General features: G+C 49.0%; 1 protein-coding gene across 1 annotated transcript; it reads right to left on the bottom strand.

Moving 5' to 3' along the window:
- Positions 1-279: 279 nt before the first annotated feature.
- On the bottom strand, positions 280-14,231 carry LOC144893142 (tudor domain-containing protein 1-like). Its single transcript, XM_078782780.1, has 4 exons — positions 14,030-14,231; positions 13,601-13,755; positions 918-1,105; positions 280-661 (listed from the first exon to the last, which is right to left on the bottom strand). Exons 1-4 carry the CDS (start codon positions 14,189-14,191, stop codon positions 648-650), a joined length of 519 nt encoding a protein of 172 aa, XP_078638906.1. The 5' UTR covers positions 14,192-14,231; the 3' UTR covers positions 280-647.
- Between the last annotated feature and the right edge of the window lie 8,996 nt (positions 14,232-23,227).

Genomic DNA, 23,227 nt, shown 5'->3' on the forward strand with positions numbered 1-23,227 from the left:
ATCGCCGATGGAATCGAGCATTATGAGGCTTTGGATCACTTGTAGTCGTAGCTGTCGTACTCGTACTGGGTAGATCTAATTGCACACAGTCCGAGCTACTGCCGATGGAACTTATGAAATCGGTGGCGATTTTGGCCTCACAGTCTATTAGGCCCGGTAAGTCCGAGGGGAACCGAGGATACCCCCCTCTAAGTAGACCCAAAACCGGTGGCCGTAACTGTGTGTGTGTGTTCTGGCCGGTTAGGTTTTCCAGCTCTTTCAAGAGTTTGTACACAAAGAGCCTGTAAAGATGGAATTTATTGTAGAATTGCTTTATTCCAAAGAAGAGACAAAATGAAATGCATTAAACAATCAGAACCAACATCATTACTATACAGTGAGAAGATCACAAATTGAAATGATGTCATAAACTTTGATGATGTATGTATCAAGGGGAGTGCAATTCTAATCCATATGTCCCCAACCTAAGGCATGAGCATCACCTGAAGCCTTCACATGCAACAAGAAGCAAGTGGTCTCGTAAATAACAATAGTTGAGGTATGAAGATAATGCAACAAAACAAGCAAAACTCTTGTGAAACACGCAAACAGAAAATGGTGCAAACAACACCGACTCAAAGGAGGAGACGTAAAGGCTCCGAGGGTTGTCAATCCTCTTTATCTGAAGGCAAATAAATAAATAAACAGAATGCAGCTTTTGCCACTCCCAATGCTAGTCACGTGACAATCTGAAATTCTGTATTAAATGATCCTTCATAGTTTATTCTCCACTCTACATTTCAGGGAGTTTGGTACTACCCTACGAATCGCCTCCAATTGAGATCCAAGGTGGAGCAATGATGAATTCACAAAAGCTGTGATATCAAAGAGTACATGACGTTCTTAATCAGGGTACATGTTAAGTACTCGATTGGTACCTTCTGTGCCTTGATCTTGATGCCTGGGCTGTTGTTTGACACAGAAACCCGCATCCAGTAACAAGTGGTTGATTAGTGTGCCGGAGTCTCCCATCAGGTATAGCAACACCCACAGCGCATCAGTCAGACTCCTTCGCATCACACGAGCAACCAACACCTTTCCCAAAATAATATCTTCAAAAAACTCTCTGAGGAAGTTGGTAGAAAGAAGGGAAGAAAGTATTTTCAGCCAAGAGTTACTACGCTGAAGACCTCAACCTCTCTTTTTTGCTTCCCAAGGTGGTTACCATTCCTCAATTAACATTCTGTTTATTTCAGCCATTGTTATACCTGTCTGCCAATGCAAATCGACACTAGCCTCCACCAGCAAGATTATTCTTCTATATATATATATATATATAAAAGAAAGTGTTTGTTTGTTTGTTTGTTTCTTTGTCTGTGCAAGCTAATCTCCTGAATGGTGAAAGATAGGAGGAAACCTCTAACTAAAAATCTAACTCTAACTAAAAACCTCGAACTAAAAAAGAACTAAAAATATCGGGACGGGCCCCGGAAATGTTTTAGGCTAGGTGGCGAGACCGGTCGAGGCCCACCTCGGCCGGGCTGGGCCCATTTCGCAATTTAAAGCTGGGCTGAATTATAGTAGTCAATCTTCTACGGCCGCGAGTAAAAGCTGAATTATAGTAGTAAATGCATTCAAAAAGAACTAAAAATGTCGGGACGGGCCCCGGGAAGTTTATAGGCTAGGTGGCGAGGCCGGTCGAGGCCGCTTCGGCCGGGCTGGGCCCACTTCGTAATTAAAAGGTGAGCTGAATTATCTTAGTCAATCTTCTACGGCCGCAAGTAAAAGCTGAATTATAGTAGTAAATTCATTCAAAAAGAACCAAAAATGTCGGGACGGGCCCCGGGAAGGTTATAGGCTAGGTGGCGAGGCCGGTCGAGGCCGCTTCGGCCGGGCTGGGCCCACTTCGTAATTAAAAGGTGAGCTGAATTATCTGAGTCAATCTTCTACGGCCGCAAGTAAAAGCTGAATTATAGTAGTAAATTCATTCAAAAAGAACCAAAAATGTCGGGACGGGCCCCGGGAAGGTTATAGGCCAGGTGACGAGGCCGGTCGATGCCGCCTCGGCTGGGCTGGGCCCATTTCGCAATTAAAAGCTGAGCTGAATTATAGTAGTCAATCTTCTACGGCCACGAGTAAAAGCTGAATTATAGTAGTAAATTCATTCAAAAAGAACTTAAAATGTCGGCACGGGCCCCGGGAAGGTTATAGGTGAGGTGGCGAGGCTGATCGAGGCCGCCTCAGCCGGGCTGGGCCCATTTCTCAATTAAAAGCTGAGCTGAAATATAGTTGTCAATCATCTACAGCCGCAAGTAAAAGCTGAATTATAGAAGTAAATTCATTCAAAAAGAACCAAAAATGTTGGGATGGGCCCCGGGAAGGTTATAGGCTAGTTGACGAGGCCGGTCGAGGCCGCCTCGGCCGGGCTGGGCCCATTTCGCAATTAAAAGCTGAGCTGAATTATAGTAGTCTATCTTCTACGGCCGCGAGTAAAAGCTGAATTGTCGTAGTAAATGCATTCAAAAAAACACCGGGCAACGCCGGGTGCTTTCGGCTAGTCCGACATAAAATAAGAATTTCTACTTTGGCCAAATTAGTAAAATTGCAACCATAGGCGTAGTACATGAGCGGCTGCATCTTGACCTATTTCCCTTTGGGCAAGCATGATGCACGTCCATCCTGCCACTTACTGGTGTTCGGTTTTGTACCTTATCGTCATGTTCTACATGTTCTTGGCATGTCATGTATGCACTGCACTTGCAACCAAGTGGCTACAACAACACACCATTGAAATAAACCAGCTACATTCAATGCATCAAACAATTCAATATGACCATCACAACCACAGCTAGCAGATACATTCCCAAAGGGCAATATAAAAAAAATACAACCTCAACTACTCACCAGAAATCGCACACCTCAAACACGAGACAATCTAAAACACAACACACCAACACCTAATGCACTAGACATAGTAGAAAGGATTCAAACAATAGAAATCAACAAAATACTCGTGAAAAATAACCCACTAAACTGGCACTACTTTTTACAAACACTAAACCGCTCAACCACTACCGAACACTTGTACAAACACATAAACAGCATCAATAACTCCAACAGCCTCACATGCAGCCATAACTACCACAGAAAGTATACAACAAAACACAACATGCATTATAAGGCCATTTTCCCTGCTAGAGCGGGGGTTAGCCTTGCGGTCCCCATGACAATCTTCTCCATTTTGCCCCATTTTCTGCATCTCTCCTTGTTAACCCCCTTGCTCGCATTTCTTCTTCCACCATCTTTAGCCAAGTCTTTCTAGGTCTTCCCCGTCCTCTACTTCCTTCTACATTCATTTCCATCACTCTTCTCAACCAGTCACTTTCATCCTTCCTCAACACATGACCAAACCATCTCAACCTGTTCCTCTTCACAGCATCAATCACAGGCTCTATTCCCATCATCTTTCGCAATTCATCATTTGTCTTCCTCTCTCTCAACGACACTCCGCACATCCACCGAACCATTCGCATTTCCACCCTTTCCAGCCTTCGTTGCTGCTCTACATTCATGACCCATGTCTCGCTCCCATAAATCATAACACTTCTCACACATGCAGCATACACCTTTCCCTTCAGCTTCAACGACACTCCCCTCCTCATCAGCACACCACTCAGTTCCCGAAACTTCTTCCATGCACATCTCACTCTAGCAACCGTTGCTGAGTCTGATCCACCTTCTCCATTCAGCATGTCTCCGAGGTAGCAAAATGTTTTCACACCTTCCAGCTTCACGCCGTCTCCAAGATCCAACTCAACATTTCCTCCATCTGCAGCTCCCTCTGTGCACACCTTACATTTGAATGTAGCTGCCACACTGGTTAATGACCCTCTCAGACCACTACATTTTTGATGAACCCACTCGGCGCACATTGTACATTGAATGGAGTTCACTCCGACACCCTTCCTGCACACAGCACATGGCCACTTCCCAGTTCTTTCCACCTCACCACATGCTTTACCACTTGCCATCACCTTCGTCTTTCCTATATTCAACTTCAGACCTTTTGTCTCCATTCATTCCTTCCACTTGTTCATCTTTTCCTTCAGTCCATCCATACTTTCCGCAATCAACACCAGATCATCTGCATACAACAACTCCCACGGTAAACCCTCCTGGACGGTCTGAGCAAGCACCTCCATCACAGCTACAAATAGTAGTGGACTTAGTACCGACCCCTGATGCACTCCCACCTTCACCTCAAACTCACCACTGTTCCCGTCCTTCGTCCTTACAGCTGTGCGCGCTCTTTTGTACATTGCCATCACAACTCTGATCAACCATTCCTCCACTTCTAACTTCCTCAATGCCCATGTCAATACTTCGCATGGAACCCGATCGAATGCTTTCTCCAGATCAACAAACCCAAGAAACAACTTCTTCCTCTTCTCCATGTACTTCTCCTGCAACTGCCTCACAATAAAGAGCGAGTCTGTCGTTCCTCTTCTGGCATAAATCCAAACTGCATTTTGTCGATCTTCACCTTCTTCCTTATCCTCCTCTCCAACACCCTTTCCAATACCTTCATTCCATGCTCCAATAACTTTATCGCTCGGTACGAGCCACACTCCAGAGGGTCACCTTTCCCCTTGTATAGAGGGACGAGGGTACTCAGTTCCCAATCCACTGGAATGCGACCTTCTTTCACCACCAGATTACAGATCTCTGCCATTCTCTTCACACCCCAACTTCCTGCTGCCTTCAACATATCTCCCACAACTCCCGTCGGCCCTCCCGCTTTTCTACTCTTCATTGCTTTTATCGCTTCCTCAACTTCCTTCTCAGTTATCTTCTCTGCCGGTCATAAAACTGGGTTACTCTCTATGTTGCCATCCCATTCATTCTCTGTATTCAACAGCATTTCCATATATCTTTTCCATTGAAGGAGCTGCGCTCCAACGCGAGTCGAAAGAATTGACGCGACCAAAGACGGAATTCGTCCGAGTTGCTTTAATGAAACAAAACAGCTCAGGTATTCTGACAAGCCCGTTTATCGGGCAGCAATATTTATACACATTTATTCCGGGGCATTTGCCCGGGAAAACCGAGACCGGGGATGCCCGGGTGTCAAGGGCGAGTCCTGGAAGGCGAGTCTGGACATGCCCGGGCGTCCTGGACGCGGCCTGGCAAGTCGAGGCTGGGCGTGCCCGAGCGCTCTGGGCGAGCCTTGGAAAGGCGAGAGCGGGCATGCCCGGACGCTCTGGGCGAGCCCTGGAAAGGCGAGTCTGGACATGCCCGGGCGTCCTGGCAAGTCGAGGCTGGGCGTGCCCGGGCGCTCTGGGCGAGCCCTGGAAAGGCGAGAGCGGGCATGCCCGGGAAAGACGAGACCGGGCGTGCCCCGGAGGTTCGGGCGTGCCCGGGAACAGCGAGTGGGGGGGGGGGGGGGGGGTGCGATCCGGTGGTGGGTGGTCGAGCGGGGGGAACTGGAGACGGGGGGCGGCCTCGCCGCGGAGGAAGAGCCAACCGTGGTGGTCGGTCGACGTCCACGTGCGCCGGTTTGAGGCGGTCCACAGAGATCCGGTCCGACCGGCCGCCGACGTCGACGACGAAGGACTTGTCGCCCCGTCGCAGGACCCGGAAGGGCCCGTCGTACGGCGGCCGGAGTGGCCCCCGGTGCGCGTCATGACGCACAATGACGTACTCCGCTGTGCGAAGCGCCGGGGGGACGTAGGACTGGGGGCCACCATGGCGGGACGTTGGCACGGGGGCAAATCGTCGGGTGGCCTCCTGGAGGTCCGAGCGCTGGTGTGCGGCGGACCAGGGACTGGTAGCGTCGGGCACGAACTCGCCCGGGACGCGGAGCGGCTGGCCGTAGACGAGCTCGGCGGCAGACGCCCGGAGGTCCTCCTTGGGGGCCGTGCGGAGGCCCAAAAGGACCCACGGCAGCCGGTCGGTCCAACCGTCGTCCTGAAGGCCGGCCATGAGTGCGGCCTTCATGGAGCGGTGAAACCGCTCGCAAAACCCGTTGGCTTGGGGGTGGTAGGCCGTGGTGCGGTGCAGCGTGACCCCCAACGAGCGGGCGACCGCGCCCCAAAGTTCGGACGTGAACTGTGGGCCGCGGTCGGACGAGATGTCCGCCGGTGCGCCGAAGCGCGCGACCCAGGTGGCGATGAACACCTGCGCCACGTCGGCGGTGGTGGTGGAGGTGAGGGGCACGGCCTCCGCCCACCTGGTGGTCCTGTCCACCATGGTGAGCAGGTGGGTGAACCCCCGCGATGGGGGCAGGGGACCCACCAGGTCCACGTGGACGTGGTCGAAACGCCGTGCAGGCACGGTGAAAGGTGCTAGCGGGGCCTGGGTGTGGCGCTGGACCTTGGCCCGCTGGCAGGCCGTGCAGGAGTTGGCCCAGTCGCGGACGTTCCGTCGAAGGCCATGCCAGACGAAACGCGCCGACACCAGCTTCTGAGAAGCTTTCCGGCCCGGGTGAGAAAGGCCGTGGATGGAGGCGAAGATGCGGCGCTGCCAGGAAACGGGCACGATGGGGCGAGGCTGGCCCTGGGAGACGTCGCAGAACAGGACGGTGCCCGCGAAGGGGATGTCGGCCAGGCGGAGGCCCGTGTCCGCCGCCCGGAGGGCCTGCACCGAGGTGTCGGTGGTCTGGTCGGCCGCCGTGAGCGCGAAGTCCACGCCGAGGTGGACCGCGTTCACGCTGGCCCGAGAAAGACAGTCGGCCACGGCGTTGTCTTTGCCGGCGACGTGCCGGATGTCCGTGGTGAATTCCGACACGGCGGAGAGGTGGCGCTGCTGGCGGGCCGACCATGGCTCCGTGACTTTGGCCATTGCGTAGACCAACGGCTTGTGGTCGACGAAAGCCGTGAACGGGCGGCCCTCCAGGAGGTGTCGGAAATGGCGAACGGCCAGGAATAGACCGAGCAGCTCGCGGTCGAACATGCTGTATTTTAACTCGTTCGGCCGGAGCTGCCGGCTGAAAAAAGCGAGTGGCTGCCAAACCCCGTCCACCCATTGTTCATGGACGGCGCCCACCGCGTAGTTTGAGGCGTCCGTAGTGAGGGCGATGGGCGCGTTAGAGCACCGGGTGAGCCAGCAGCGTTGCGTCGGCGAGGGCCCGTTTTGCGCTCGCGAAGGCCGCGTCCATGGCCGCGGACCAAACGATGTTATGCTTGGCCGGCTTGCCCCGGAGGGCCTCGTAAAGGGGCCGCATGAGCTGAGCAGCGCGGGGCACGAATCGGTGATAAAAATTCACCATGCCGAGGAACTCTTGTAGGGCCTTGATGGAACGGGGACGCGGGAACGTGGTGATGGCCTCGACCTTGGTCGGCAGCGGCACGGCCCCGGTCTTGGTGATGCGGTGGCCCAAAAAGTCAACGGTCGTCGTGCCGAAGTGGCATTTGGCCGGGTTGACAATTAAGCCGTGCTCGCTGAGGCGACCGAACAGTGTTCGGAAGTGGAGGAGGTGCTCGGCGCGGGACGTGCTGGCGACGAGGATGTCGTCCAGATAGATGAAAAGAAATGGCAGATCGCGCAGCACGCCGTCCATTAAGCGCTGGAACGCCTGGGCCGCGTTCTTGAGGCCAAACAGCATCCTCAAAAATTCGAACAGGCCGAACGGCGTGATGACGGCCGTCTTCGGGACGTCGGCCGCCCGGACAAGTACCTGGTGGTATCCCCGTATCAGGCCAATTTTGGAAAATATGACCCGTCCCGCCAAACGGGCAGAAAAAGTCCTGGATGTGCGGGATCGGGTACCTGTTGTGGGTGGTAGCGTCGTTGAGGCGGCGGTAGTCGCCACACGGGCGCCATCCGCCCCCCGGCTTTGGCACGATGTGCAGTGGTGAGGCCCACGCGCTATTGGAGCGCCGCACGATGCCGAGGTGCTCCAACGCGTCGAACTCGGCCTTTGCCACGGCGAGCTTGGCCGGGTCGAGGCGGCGGGCCCTGGCGTAGACCGGCGGGCCCGTAGTGGGTATGTGGTGCTCGATCCCATGCCGCACTGCGACGGCCGAAAACGTCGGCCGCGTGAGGGCCGGGAATTCCGCGAGCAGGCGAGCGAACTCGTTCGCCGTCGGGAGGGCGCACGGCAGTTCGGTCGGCGCGGAGCTGCTCATCATGCACGCCAGGGAGCTGAAGGTCTCGGCGTTGACAAGGCGACGACGTTTGACGTCGACCAGCAGCCCGTGCGCGCAGAGGAAGTCGGCGCCCAGCAAAGCCATGGGGACGCAGGCGGTCACAAAGGTCCACTGAAAGCGCTGGCTGCCGAAGCAGAGGGTGACGTCGCGCAGGCTGAAAGTGCGTATGGCCGAGCCATTAGCAGCGACCAAAGAGGGGCCGCAAACGGCGTCCCGCCTGTCCTGCTCGGAGGCGGGTATGACGCTCAGTTGGGCGCCGGTGTCACAAAGGAAACGCCGCCCGGACGCTTTGTCCCGAATAAAAAGCAAGTTGCCCGAGTGGCCGGCGCTCATGGCTGGGAATGAACGCCGGCCCGGCCGTTTCCCGACTTGCCGAAAGTGCACGGGGGTCGGCACGTCCGAGCCTTGTGTCCGAACCTGGCGTGGTAATAACACCACGCCTGGTCAGGTGGAGGCCCCGGCCGTCGTGTCGGAAGCGGTCGGCGCGGCGTGGCGGCCGCCAGTTGCACCGGCAGTTTGGCCTCCAACCGCGCAGGGCGCTCGGGCGTCGCCTCGGACGGCGGCAGGCTCCAGGTAGCCGCGCCGATGTGTTGGCCCGCCGAGATCTTATCGGCTTCCCTGGCGAGGGCGCGGGGATTGGTGATCGACGTGCCAGCCAGGGCGAGGCGTACCAGGTGAGGCAGCTGGCGAAAGAACAGCTCGCGAAACAGAAAATCCGGAGAGTGCTCACCGAGCAACGAGAGCATATAGTCCATGCGCTCGGACGGGCGCGTGTCGCCGAGCTCGGGCAGGTCGAGCAGGTGCCGTGCGCGTGCCGCCGGTGAGAGGGCGAAAGCATCGAGGAGGAGCGTCTTCAGCGCGTCATACTTGTCGGCAGCCGGCGGGTGCTCGAGGAGGCTCAGGGCGCGGGCCGCGGTGGCGGAACCGAGCGCTGCCACGACGTGGTGGAAGCGGGTGTCGTCCGCGGTGATGCCTCGCAGAGCGAACTGGGAGTCCGTCTGAGCGAACCAAACAGCCGCGTGAGCCTCCCAGAAGGTAGGCAGTTTAAGAGTCACTGCCGTGTCCATGTCGGTAGCTCACCAGTGAAGGAGCTGCGCTCCAACGCGAGTCGAAAGAATTGACGCGACCAAAGACGGAATTCGTCCGAGTTGCTTTAATGAAACAAAACAGCTCAGGTATTCTGACAAGCCCGTTTATCGGGCAGCAATATATATATACACATTTATGCCGGGGCGTTTGCCCGGGAAAACCGAGACCGGGCATGCCCGGGTGTCAAGGGCGAGTCCTGGAAAGGCGAGTCTAGACATGCCCGGGCGTCCTGGACGCGGCCTGGCAAGTCGAGGCTGGGCGTGCCCGAGCGCTCTGGGCGAGCCCTGGAAAGGCGAGAGCGGGCATGCCCGGGAAAGACGAGACCGGGCGTGCCCAGGAGGTTCGGGCGTGCCCGGGAACAGCGAGTCCGGGCATGCCCAGGAGAGGCGCGTCTGGGCCCGTCCGGACGAGCCCGGCATGGCGATCGCGCCCCGGCAGGTGCAAGGCGATTGTGTACATTCAGCGGGAACCGCTACACCATCTTCCTTTAATTCCATCTGGGTCCACAACGATTTGTCCCACTTCATCCTTCAAGCAACACACCCCCATCACATGACACCTCTCTTTCGCTATCTGCTTTGCAATCCTGAATGCCGCTCTCCGACCCTCTTCCGAATCCAAGCGTTCTCCGAACATTTTCCTACATGTCTCCTGCGCCTTTGCTACCTCTTTCTTTGCAGCATTCTTGGCTGCCTTATAACTTTCATGCTCTGCTTTTTCTGCTCCCGTACCCTTCGCCTTCTGCCACTCCTTGACCTTCTTCCTCTTCTCATCAATCCTCTTTCCAAATTCATCATCCCACCACCATTTTTCCGAGTGCCTCGGTGGTCCTTTTGTCCATCCACATACCTCACCAACGGCTCCCAACAGACTATCTTTCATTGACATCCAACCACGTTCAAGCTCAACCACATCATCCTCTACCCTACTCAGCCTCTCTTTTAATGCCTCCCTTACTGTCACCTCTTTCAACCTCCACACCTTCATTCTCGGTTGGTACTTCACCCGCCGAGCTCTCCTCGCACCTTTCACCGTTATGTAGCAGACAACCAAGTGGTGCTGTGAAACAGCCTCCTCCCCAGGGATCACCTTTGTGTCCCGGAGGTGCCCCCTATCTCGTCTCCGCACCATCAGGTAGTCAACAGTTGTCGTTGACCCACCTGACGTGTATGTAACAAGCTTATTATCCCCTTTCTGGAACTAAGTATTACAAATGAACAAATCAGCTCCATCAGCAAACTTCAAAATCCTTTCACCTTCTCCATTTCTCACACCATATCCGTAACCCCCATGAACTCCCTCAAAACCGTCCATACTCCTTCCCACATGTCCAATTAGGTCTCCTCCTACCACAACAACTTCCTCATCTTTCACGTTTTCGATCAGCTTCTCTATCGCACACCAGAACTTGTCCTTCTCTTCATCGCTCCGACCAACCTGCGGAGCATATCCCGAGATGACGTTCACCAAGAGCTTTCCAATCATCATTTTCACCATCATCAACCTATCACTCACTCTCGTCACACTCACCACACTGTCTACAAACTCCTCTGAAAACAGGACACCAACACCATTCACGCCCTCCGGGCACCCTTGCCACACAAACTTGTATTTCTGTCCCTGCCTACCCTTCACCATTCTCACCCCACTTCCCTTCCATCTCGTCTCTTGCACACAACATATGTCCACTCTTCTTCTGATCAATACTTCCACCACTTCTCCTGATCTCCCTGTCATTGTCCCTACATTCCATGTCCCAAACCTCAGAAACCGATCTCCACTTCGGGCTGTACCCTGCCCATATGTAGTTGTAATTGTCATGGTTCTCTTTTTGAGGCAATGTTTTTATGGCCGGATGCCCTTCCTGACGCCAACCCTCTTAGTCGCCTCTTACGACACGCAGAAAGTATATCATCAGAAAAACAACAAGCTAACATCCTCATCGACCATTACGCAAACACAAGTCACATAGGATCCAGAAAAGAAGAAAGATAGATTACAAGATGCAAACTCGGCTACCAACTCAACACCACCACCATTCACTCCCACACAAACAACAAAAATCATCAAAAACTCACAAGCTACCCCACCGGCCCTGACATCTATTTACATTTAAAACACCTTGGACCACACGGTATATCAGAACTCACAAATATAATCAATTTCTCCTACCAACACTCAAGAATTCCCCAAATTTGGAAACGAGGCAAAATCATTACCCTCCTTAAACCAAATATAGATCCCACAAAACCGCCTCAACAGACCTATCATATTACGTTGTACACCTTCCAAAGTTACAGAACACCTTGTACTTACACTCACAACCCCTCATATCCCCCTCACACTCTCAACATGGATTCAGACCAAACCACTCCACCATCACTCTTTTGACAAACCTCACGCAAAACACCTTTGAAGGCTTCAACAATAGAAAACCACCAAAACGCACTATTCTCACTCCAGTAGAGATCAACAAAGCGTTTGACACTTTCCCAAAGCTCTCACTCACAAACAAAATACTCAACATAGACATGGACAACAACACCAAACGCTAGCTGGCCAACTATCGATCACGCAGTCATTCGTGATTTTTAACGGCAGGTCATCACGCACACGATACTTTCCGAATGGAGTCCCTCAAGGCTCAGTCCTCTTCCCCACACTCTTTAATCTGTTCACACACGACATTCCACAACCACCCGAGAACATACAATTAGCCTCGTATGCGGACGATATAACCATCGACTCCACTAACAACATCTACACCACCACAGCACAACTTCAAACCTTCCTCAGCACCCTACAAACCTGGCTCACCATCAATAAACTATAAGAAGCCCCCTCAAAAGCAACAGTCACTCAGCCCTGCACCACACATCACACTGAACGACATCCATATCCCACACATACATCAAACAAAAATACTCGGGGTCACTTTTAACACATCCATGTCATTCTCAGATCGCATCACAAGCATTAAAAAAACACATGCACACCCAGAATGACTACACTTGGGGAACTCCCAAGCACCGACTTCAGGCACCACAAAGAAACAACATCACTAACATCCAAACAGTACATTCGATCAGTCATCATCTATCTATAATTCCAGTAATCTCTGTTTGTACGTCTGTACGTTTGTACGTCTGTTTGTCTGTGACCGCTGTTTCTCGACAACCACGGGTCCGATATACTTTTAACTTGCCAGGTATATTGCTGGGGACCCGAGGATGTGCCTTTTCAAGGTTTCATATTAATCGGACAATTACTTACCGAGCTATGTCCAAAAAACGATTCAACCAATCAGAGAGCAGCGAACGATCGCGTGTGCCGAACGTGGAGGACACACTCTGCCTCGGATGGCACATTTGAGAGCGTATTCATTTATTTCACGTTTGCAAACTATGTTGGCGTTAAACTATGTTTTAAAACTAATAAAACCGAATTTGCGATTCATTCGCTTTCCTGCGCGTTTGTGCACGCGATGGCGATTTCTTTACCAAACTCCGGAAGCCGTTCGCTTTGGACCAAACCATTGCATGTAAATAGAGGGGGGGGGATTGTCACCGTACTCGCAAGCCGTTCGCTTTGGACCAAACCATTTCATGTAAATAGAGGGGGGGGATATAATTTTAGATATAGATATAGTACGGGCAATGCCCTAGTATCAACAATGCCAGCTCATCTTGGGCCTTCAGCCTATCAAACACACATCTCAATACCCTGCAGATCATACAAAACGAAGCCCTTCACATCATCACAGGTTACACATTAACAACACACATCGAGCCCCAACACACAAAAGTAAAAATACCAAAAAAGGAAAGGCCACTTGGACATGAGACATGCACAGTTCCTTACAATGACAAATGCCAACCTTAATTACCCATGCTACGACAGTACGACATGTACAACCACCCACAGGCCCCCAGACACATTACAACTATACCACAAAGACACTATAGTGACATCCTTCATAACATCCCCCCCAGCAAACACCGGAAACTACAAAAAACACAGCCACACCCACATCATCATAAACGCAATAAACAACCTGGGCCCAAACAGTATAATGGGACACAAAACCCTCACCCATTGATGACAGAGAGAAACTACTCCCCTGGCCCGATCGGACACCAACCCCAACTTTTACACTACAAACATAGACTCGACGACACCACTGATGACACCTGCAACCACCGTTAGGAGGTGCCACACTCAACAAAACACATCATGGAAGACGGTGCAGTCTTGGCTTCATATAGCATCTTGGATGTGAGGGATCTCTGGGTCACTCATGTGAGATCAATTGGTTATCGTCGTGCCGCTGGTCTGTTCAACCAGAACCGACTGGGGCAACACAACAACGACAACCAGCTGCAAACCTCGCGGTACGTCTGATGCTTTCTCCAGGCACAGGCTCCAATTCGTAGAGAAATACTTGGACTGCTTGAAAGGGTACACGAAGGAACCGAGGCAGGAGCTGGAACAGGTCATCTTTTCTCAAACATTCGGTGTTTCCCAGATCCAAGAAAAACACCTGTGATCAACAGCAGAGTCCAAAAGCTATTTGATCAGGTTATAGGGGGAATATTCATGCAAACCTATAAACATACAACCTTTGGCGGTTGGTTCACAACTGCACACTAATAAGCTAGTGAGAAGAGACTGCAGGTTAATGGACTGCCTTTTGTAAACACGATATAATGGACAAATAAACAACTGCAAAAGCAGAAGCTTGAAGAAAGCTTTCGCATTTGCTTGCATGTATGCAACTAAACAGTCATTCAGATAAACATGGCTGCAAGGCTAACCTTCACAGAGGATATCTCTGGAAGGACATCACAAACACGTCCTCGGTAGAACAGCCCACTGGAAGACAGCCATGCTGTGACTAACTCTCCGCAAGCTGGTAAGTCCTGTTGGGAATGACTTAGCCCATGCTGCCTGTAGTGTTGCTGTAAGTCTCGCATCATGGAAGTGTATGATTGTGAGATGGCCAGATGTCTGGCTGGTATATCTATCACACAAGGAGCATACAGGAAGAAACAATCACTGATAGCAAACAGTATTACTTTCATGACTCCATGACTTCAGCGATGACCATTAGAGGGAAGGAAATAATAGCCGTAATTAGTCATTTACCTCCCAAATAACTGGCTACGTCTTGTATTTCCAATACAAGATCTAGGCTCCTGGAAGAGTGAGATGACAGAGGGTAAAGAGGCAACGTACTGACAGTGGAGTAGCAGGTGCACACAAATTAAGGGGAATGAATGAACAGAAAAGAGAGAGAGAAAGAGAAAGAGAAAGAGAAAGAGACAGAGGGAGAGAGGGACAGAGAGAAAGAGAAAGAGAAAGAGAAAGAGAAAGAGAAAGAGAAAGAGAAAGAGAAAGAGAAAGAGAAAGAGAGAGAGAGAGACTTTTGAAGTCCTTTTATTATCAAAATAATACAAAAAAAATGTATTTATATCTTCACACCAATCATAAATACATGAAAAAGCAATGAAACGAAAAGGTTACAGAAGTATCACGGCACACAATTTGCCAAAATAAACCATTAACTTTATACAACCTACAAAAATATTACCAGTTGGTTCTCACGAACCTCACACAACCCTTCATGACACCAAGTATTGGTGAATTCATCAAGATTGTTTGCATCCTTATAGAAACAAAACTCTAGTTTAAGTCTTGCTGACACGAGGGCATTGAAAAACAACATTACATTGCATTCCCCGGCAGGTTTACCGTTCAATTTCTCCCTTCTTGAGAGATATATTGCCAGCTTGGCTGTTGCGACAAGAAACCTCATTAACATATTTTCCTTGCTTGACTTGGCATTAAAGCCGAAAATAAAAGAACGCAACGAGAAAACAACCTTCATTCTGTGTGCCACAAGATTAAACCACCGAAACAAAGGAACCAATCTCACACAATTAATGAAGGCGTGGAACACGTCCTCCGTACATATGCAGAATGGACAACATGTGGATGTAGGAGAGAAATGGTTGATTAACTTATTGGAGGGGACTATCCAGTGGATCAGTCTCCATTAGAGATCACCAGATCTTTTACTTATGAGCTTGCTATACATGGAGTTCCATACAGGTTCAGAGGGGGGTCCCACAGGCAACAGTCTCTTCCACCGGATTATTCCATTTAGCGGCGTATCCCCCAGCAGTAACTTGACACATGACTTGTATAGCTCTTTACTGCTAGTCTCTTGAAAGGGGCTTATCCCCATGCTAACCGGGGGTAAGTCTTCCAACTTGAAGTGCACCAGTAACCCAGGAAAAACCCACTCATCATGCAATGGTTCGAGCTCGTGGGACCAGCATACTCTCAGCCGTACCCCTATTCGTATCACCTCTCTCAACACTTTTGCAGTCACTCTTTCGGACCGAATTCCTGCTAGCTCGGCTACTTCTCGAGCTGATTTCCACCCGCAACCTGAAACTTGCCGGAGGTGCCATACTTTTGTGATGCCGGCAATTATGAAATGCTGGCAGAGGTCCCTACTTTTGGGTATGTTTGGGAAAAGCCGATTGCAGAACAAAGGCTCTTGTGCAAACATATGGATGTCGTAGTTGTCTTCTTGACGGCACACTGTGAGGTTCTGCCAAGCATTCAACACACTCTGATAAAAAACAGGAAGAGATGTGTCAACATGTTGAAGCAGGACCAAGAAACATTCGCGGCCATATCCCAGCCCGCCAGCTTGCCGCAAAATGTGGGTGGCCAAAACATGGTTTGGTAATTGTTCTTTCACCAAAAGTTTTTGCACACTGCATAGCCGAAAGGCCATTATGCGGCTCTTGATGTCGACCATACTCTGGCCACCCTCGGCCAATGGACGGCATACGACGTTTGGCCGTAACCAGTGATGCCCTCCCCAAAAGAACTCCAACAGTTGCCTTTGCACTTCCTTCACCAAGCCTTCTGGTGGTTGCAGGCAGATGAATCTGTGCCACAAGAAGGAGGCGACGAGGTTCTTGACTACCAAAACTCGGCCCTTATACGAAAGGTGAGGCAGGGCTCTCCTCCATCTACTCAATCTCTTTTTTACGCATTCAGCGACACCTTCCCAGTTTTTCTGGCCGTACTGTGGGGATCCAAGGAACACTCCAAGATAGCGAACACCTCCATCCACCCACTTTAAACTTGCAGGAAGGTGTATTGGCGGGTCTTGCGCCATTCTAGATGCACTGTCCCTGACAGAGGGAACCCATAGCGCTTTGCTCTTTTCCCAGTTGCACTTCAACGAGGAAGCTAAACCAAACAAATGTAGGCACTTAGCCAGAGCTGCAATGTCGTTATTGTTTTTAACAATGATTGCAACATCATCAGCATACGCCGATACGACAACTGGAGGATGATCAGGAGATATACTCATTCCAGAAACGTTATTCCTTAGTAACACGAGAAGTGATTCCATTACAAGGGTGAACAGTAAGCCGGAGACAGGGCAACCTTGCCTTACCCCCCTTTGAACCTGTATGGGAGAACAAAGCTCATTGTTCACCTTAACTAAACTGAATATATTGTTGTACAATAAAGCAATATAAGTTCTGAAATTATCTCCAAATCCACAGGCTTCAAGCACATGATTCAAAAAGACATGATCGATGCTTTCAAAAGCCTTTTCTAAATCAAGAAAAATTATACCAAAGTCATTCTGCACACAGTTGCCATCTATGAGATCTCTAATGAAAAATATGTTATCATACATAGATCTACCTGGAATACAATAACTCTGATCAGGGTGAACCAAATCGCAAATTACCCTTTTAGCTCGATTCGCCAGAACTTTTGAAAGGATTTTATAATCAGTGCATAGTAGAGAAACAGGTCTCCAATTCTTCATTTTTCGCAAATCACCAGCCTTTGGAAGAAGGGACATCACCGCTCTTCTCAAACTTAAAGGCAATTCTCCATGAGTCAGTGATGATTCAAGAACATGCATCAGTTCTGGACCTAATAGTTCCCAAAATTCCACATAAAATTCAGCCGGCAGACCATCGATTCCAGGGGCTCTTCCCGAGTCCATTCCAGCCAGGGCTTGCGTTAACTCCTCGAGCGTAATTGGCGAGTCCATATCCAGCCGCTGGGACTCGGTTAACGAGGATAGGTGAGAGGTTAAAAGTCTCATTGTTTCATCACAAACAACCTGTTTTGAAAACAGTTTGGAAAAGAAGTCCTGAACACATAACCGTCTGTCTCTGGGATTTACAACGACAGCTCCGCCAGGATTAATTACAGAGAAAATGTTCTTGGGTGCTTTACTGACAGAGTCCAGACGAAAAAAAGCTTTACTAGGGGTATCTAAAACCTTTAAGTTCTTAACCCTTAGTCTGAGCAACAACCCTGCTGCTTTCTCCTGGATTAACTCTCTCAGCCGAGTCTTCTTTTCTAGTAATAACTGGAAGTTTCTTGCATTATTCTTTTTAGCAAGTTTACCTTCGAGCTGTACAATGTCAGCTTCCAAACAAGTCATTGTTATATTCTTAACATTTGTAATGTTTGCTCTAAACTGTTGACAAAACACCCGAATCTGGGCTTTCGTATTGTCCCACCAAAGATTAACTGAAGAAAAAGAGGCCTTTCTTTGGATTTGATTAGCCCAGAAAACTTGGAAGGCTTCTTTAAATAGACCATCTTCTAGAAGACTGGTATTAAATTTCCAGTATGCACTTTTATTTATTGACTGAGGAAAAAGAAACCCCATGGTTACTAAATGATGGTCTGAGAATATTGACGGAAAATAATCTGGAGAGACTATAGCGTTTCTAAAAGGTGAGTTTATATACCATCGGTCGAGTCTCGCAAAGGACACTCTTCCTCTGGTGATGCGGCTCCAGGTGAACTGAGGTTCATTGGGGAAAAGTACCCTCCATACATCTAGCAAACCCACCCGAGAAAGGAAAAGGGATAAATCAATACATGATTCGGGATGAGGTTCTGCCGAGTTCCTGTCCATTACAGGTTCAAAGGTACAGTTAAAATCACCCCCGATACACACACATTGGTTTAGATCAACTGTCTGCAGGTGATTAATCACAGACGCAAAGAAAGCTTTCCGTTCTGTGCTCTCACTTGGTGCGTACACATTGAATAATGTGAAATGGAAATTATTAACCTCCAGTTCAAGAGAGCTGAATCGGCCTTTAACAATCTCCTGGAAGAGGATTGACTCAGGTACTAGCCCTGGTCGAAGTACGAAAGCAACACCTGCCGAAAAGGAAGACAGGTTGCTAAAAAAGCACTGTCCCCCAAAAACGCGACACCAATCATATTCTACGTTTTGGGTGATGTGCGTTTCCTGCAGTAAAAGTACATCGACATTTTTGCGCCGAAACAAACTTTGCACTTGAGCTTGGCGGTTTGGGTTTGCACCTCCACCGTTAATGTTCAAGGTGCAAAAGGTAATTTGCTTCATTCCTTATCAAAAGGTTTGATTGGGTGTTGCGAAATCTCAAGACTGGCTTTTGTAATAAATTTCCTGAGTCGGTGAAATTGTGACCTTGTTAGTGGAAATTCTTTGCCCTTTCTTGTTATTTCCTTTGCTGATTGAATAAATGAACCTAAATCAGGAAATGTATCCCTGATAACTACATTTCGCTGTCTGTAGGTTTCATTCAGAAAGGAGAGTACGAGTTGAGGAGATATCATTGGCTGACTCAACTGAGACTGAGACAACTCAGGCACCTCCTCATCCTCATCAGATTCCGACAAGTCTGACAAGGTCCCTCCAGGATCGAGGATGTCGGCCTCCGTGGTCACTATGGGAATTGTCAGTATCTCTGGGGATTCGCTGGAGAGCTCCACTGTGCAATCCACGATGCCATGGTGATATTTGTGCTCGTCAGAAGTTGAAGCCTCGGTTTCATCCTCTTGTGGAGCACAATCTACCGAATCGATGAGCGACTCGGTGACACAGTTTTGAATCTGCATCGGTAGAGCAGCACTGCAGAGGGATGAGTCAGTCACTGTCTGCTCGTTCACAGTGACTGATGTCAATGATCGTAATGGTTCGTTCGAGGGTTTATCAACGTATTCAGCGTTGCAACTTATTTCACCCATATAGCAATTTGCGTCCACAGAGTTTGTACCCAAACTTTCAGACATATTATCCTCAATTGTAGCACCCGATTCACCATCCTTTTTTTCAAACCCGATGGAAGCATGAGGAACACATTGAGGTGTGTGTTCAGCTACACTGGCCTTCTCCAATACCACCTTTTTTGGATTACTGGTAGAAAAATTATCAACCGACGCCCTTCGTTTTTTAGAACCAATAATAGGGTCCTCCTCCATTCCTTCACTACATGAGGGAATCGCAGCAAAGGTTGTGCGAGTTGGGGTCGCTTCGGTTTCTGTGACAGGAAGTGAAGTGCGATCGTTTTCTAGACTCGGGATATGCGCATCGATGCTGCTATTGTTCGTCTCACTGCAGGAGGGAACAGCAGGAACCGGTAAACTCACAGGATTAGCTCCAGTCGGTTGAATAGGAACACGAGTATTATCATTTTTACAATCGGTGTATGCGTGGCCATTTTCCCCACACTTTGAACACGAAACCTTGGGACAAAAACGTTTAACGTGACCAAAGGCTCCACAGTGAAAACACGTTAGTGAGGCTGACGAGGCGTACATTTGATACTCCCGATCGTCGGATTTTACTTTAAATGAAATATTTAACCCTGTATCATCACCACGATCGGGAAGTACCATGTAAACTTGGCGACGGAAACTCATAACGTGTTTTATCCTCTCGGCTCTTCAGAGGGATCATGGACATTCTCGACACAGCTGTTCCATAACGAGAAAGGACTGACATTAGTTTGTCGTTTGATATAAATGGTGGTACGTTTGATACAACGATTTTCATCGCTGGAGTATCCATGGGGGATGCTAACATAAAAACACCACCTTCTGTGGTTAAACCTGCACTCACGACGTCGTGAACAAAGTTTTCTTCGGACAGGAAAATAACAACTTTTTGATTCATTCGTGAGGCAGCTCGGACATGCTCGCACCCGATTATTTTCCCCACTGCGAGTACCACATCCTCAGTGAGGACTCCTTCTGGTGGAACACACACAAATGCATGCTTCCTCGTTAGGCTATCGAACGCCTCTAACCGAGAGCGTGCATTCGCCATACCAGCGAATTCAACACCCCCCACTTGTCCGAACCGGACAAGAAGGTATCAAACCTAAATAATCGAACTAAAGTAAGTAATAAACGTGCATTATAAGCACAAAAATGGCTTACAAACCGCCGTCGAAGCCAGTAGGCCGCACCCAAAATGGGCCCGCTCTCAATCCTCTCTCTCTCGAAGACAAAGGTGTAGAACGGATGAAAACAAAATGCCAAAGTACACAGGATAGGAAGGAGAGGGAGGGGGGGGGGCAGGGTAGGGCAGGAGAGGAGGAAAACTCACAAATAACTCACGACAACACAGAGCAGTTGCTCACAGCCGCCATGACGCCACGCCCACCACAAACGAGAGAGAGAGAGAGAGAGAGAGAGAGAGAGAGAGAAAGAGAAAGAGAAAGAGAAACAGAGAGAGAGAGAGACAGAGAGACAGAGAGACAGAGAGACAGAGAGACAGAGACACACAGAGAGAGAGAGAGAGAGAGAGAGAGAGAGAGAGAGAGAGAGAGAGAGAGGCAGAGAGAGAGAGAGAGAGAGAGACAGAGAGAGAGAGAAAGAGAAAGAGAAAGAGGAGAGAGACAGAGACAGAGACAGAGAAAGAGAGAAAGAGAGAAAGAGAGAAAGAGAGAAAGAGAGAAAGAGACAGAGAAAGAGAGAAAGAGAGAAAGAGAGAAAGAGAGAAAGAAAGAAAGAGAGAAAGAGAGAGAAAGAGAGAAAGAGAGAAAGAGAGAGAAAGAGAGAAAGAGAGAAAGAGAGAAAGAGAGAAAGAGAGAAAGAGAGAAAGAGAGAGAGAGAGAGAGAGAGAGAGAGAGAGAGAGAGAGACAGAGAGAGACAGAGAGAGAGAGAGAGAGAGAGAGAGAGAGAGAGAGAGAGAGAGAGAGAGAGAGAGAGAGAGACTTGACTTGTGAGGTCTTTTATTACAAAAGTATAAAGAGCACAACCAACCAAGTAATACAATAGCAGTCAACAAAATAATAAAATCAAGGAATTGAAAAACATGACATTAATTAGAGCAGCAAAAAAAGTTCATCTCCCTCCACCTTACACAGGATTTCAGCTTTGCACCATTTTTGAATAAAGTGGTCAAGCCGAGAAGTCTCTCGGTAAAAATTAAATTCCATTTTAAGGCGGGCAGACACAAGGCCTTTAAAGGCTAACAAAATACTGCATTCCGGTGAGCTTGTCCCAGAAACCCGATTCTTCCGCGTAATGTATATCGCGAGTTTCGCCTCGGCAAGTAAAAAATTAACGATTTGAGAACCGACATTCTCGTTAGACACAAGCATGCAGTACACAAAAAGATGAGAAGAAAAACCAAAACCAAAATTCTGGAAGACATATTTCAGAAGTTGAAAAAGTGGGGCCAGCCTTTGGCATCCAACATTAGCGTGGAAAATGTCCTCGGAGTGAAGGCAAAAAGGGCAGTCGTCAGATGTCACGAGATTCAATCTTTTAAGAAACGCGTTGGAAGGCAAGGAATAGTGCGCAAGCCTCCACTGTATATCTCCGGCACGTTTAGACACAGGTAATGCGTACATCGACGACCAGGTAGGAGAGGATGGAGCCCCTGCAGATAGAAGCTCTTTCCAATGGGTGGTCAGTGGGCTATTGGGGTTAGCAGAGATGACAACATTGAGACATTGCACGTACAAAGTAGCCTTTGCACAGGCTTGTAGAGGCTTTGTGGAAGGAGCACCAGAAAAACAAAAATCAGGGAAGTCAGGGTGCATTGTTTTTGTGTTCTGAACATCATGCAGTAGAGGCCATGATAAATTAAAAGAGTTGAACACTTTAACAATTGAACGAAGAAGTTGTCCAATTAGTCGGGCTGAAGTAACATTGCATACTTCCGAAATCTGGTTCGGGGTCTGCCAGCCAGAATAAGTATGATTAACAAAATCCTTGACAAGAAAAAAACCAGGTTCGATAAAGGATTGAATTAGGGACCTACTTTGGCAGTCATGGCAAAATAGGCTGTTGTAGAAAACAGGTTCACACATTAAGTTCCAAAATTTATATGTATCCTTGTTTCGTACTGGAAGGAGGCACTGACCGGCATTCACGAGACTTCGATAAAAGGAGGGCAGCAAGGAGATGTCTATTCGCTGCATATTGAGTAGAAAGAGCTCGGGGCCACACCTGAGCTTACCCGCTTGCTGCAACAAACAAGAATCCAGGGGCCGCCAAGACAGGACTTCCTTGTAGAGAAGTTGGCGCAAGGTGGTTAGTCGAAAAGCCAGTATTTTACTGGTAATGTCTAGAGTCCCTGTATATAGAGAGTTGTGCCAACTCAAATTTGGACGCCATTTTGTGTCTAAGTGTGTCGGATTAGATATACATGCACATTCGCGATATGGGGTGATATATTCTAAACCTGCTAAAAAAAAATTTACTACACATATTTAGTCTTATTATTACATACAGGTGATATTTGTTTTGTCAAAAACTCAGCTATTGCCGTGAAAAAGAGCTGTGTGGTGATATTAAAAGTGGTATGGCAATGCATATTACAAGCCAACACTGCATATAAGAGCTAACATTATAAGTAAGACAAACCAATGCTGTCGTTCTCTGAATTTTAATAACTTTTAGAAAGGAGTGTGGGCATATCCAATATTTTTTAAAGGGTGCCGAGAGCAATTCCGGTGGAGGACTTCCAGCCGACAAAGAGTCTAACACACTTAAAACAAATTCTGTACGTGGTATTGCCATATTTCGATAGTGTACAACTTTAGTTTTATCGACATTTATATTCAATTTCCATTGTAATGATTTAACAAGCTGCAAGTCAGCTTCTGTCTCTGACATAAGGAAAACGTCATCGGCATCTAGTAAGATTGAAACGTTCATT

Source organism: Myxine glutinosa, chromosome 8 (genome assembly GCF_964187855.1).
Source record: "Myxine glutinosa chromosome 8, kmMyxGlut1.1, whole genome shotgun sequence".
In the NCBI taxonomy this organism is placed as follows: Eukaryota; Metazoa; Chordata; class Myxini; order Myxiniformes; family Myxinidae; genus Myxine; species Myxine glutinosa.

Excerpts from the sequence above, each read along its gene's own strand:
- LOC144893142 (XM_078782780.1), bottom strand. The coding sequence starts at position 14,191 with ATGATGCGAGACTTACAGCAACACTACAGGCAGCATGGGCTAAGTCAT. Across the intron at positions 13,756-14,029 it reads CAGAGATATCCTCTGTGAAG|GTGTTTTTCTTGGATCTGGG; the intron begins GTTAGCCTTGCA and ends TGTTGATCACAG. Across the intron at positions 1,106-13,600 it reads AGCATCAGACGTACCGCGAG|AGAGTTTTTTGAAGATATTA; the intron begins GTTTGCAGCTGG and ends CAACTTCCTCAG.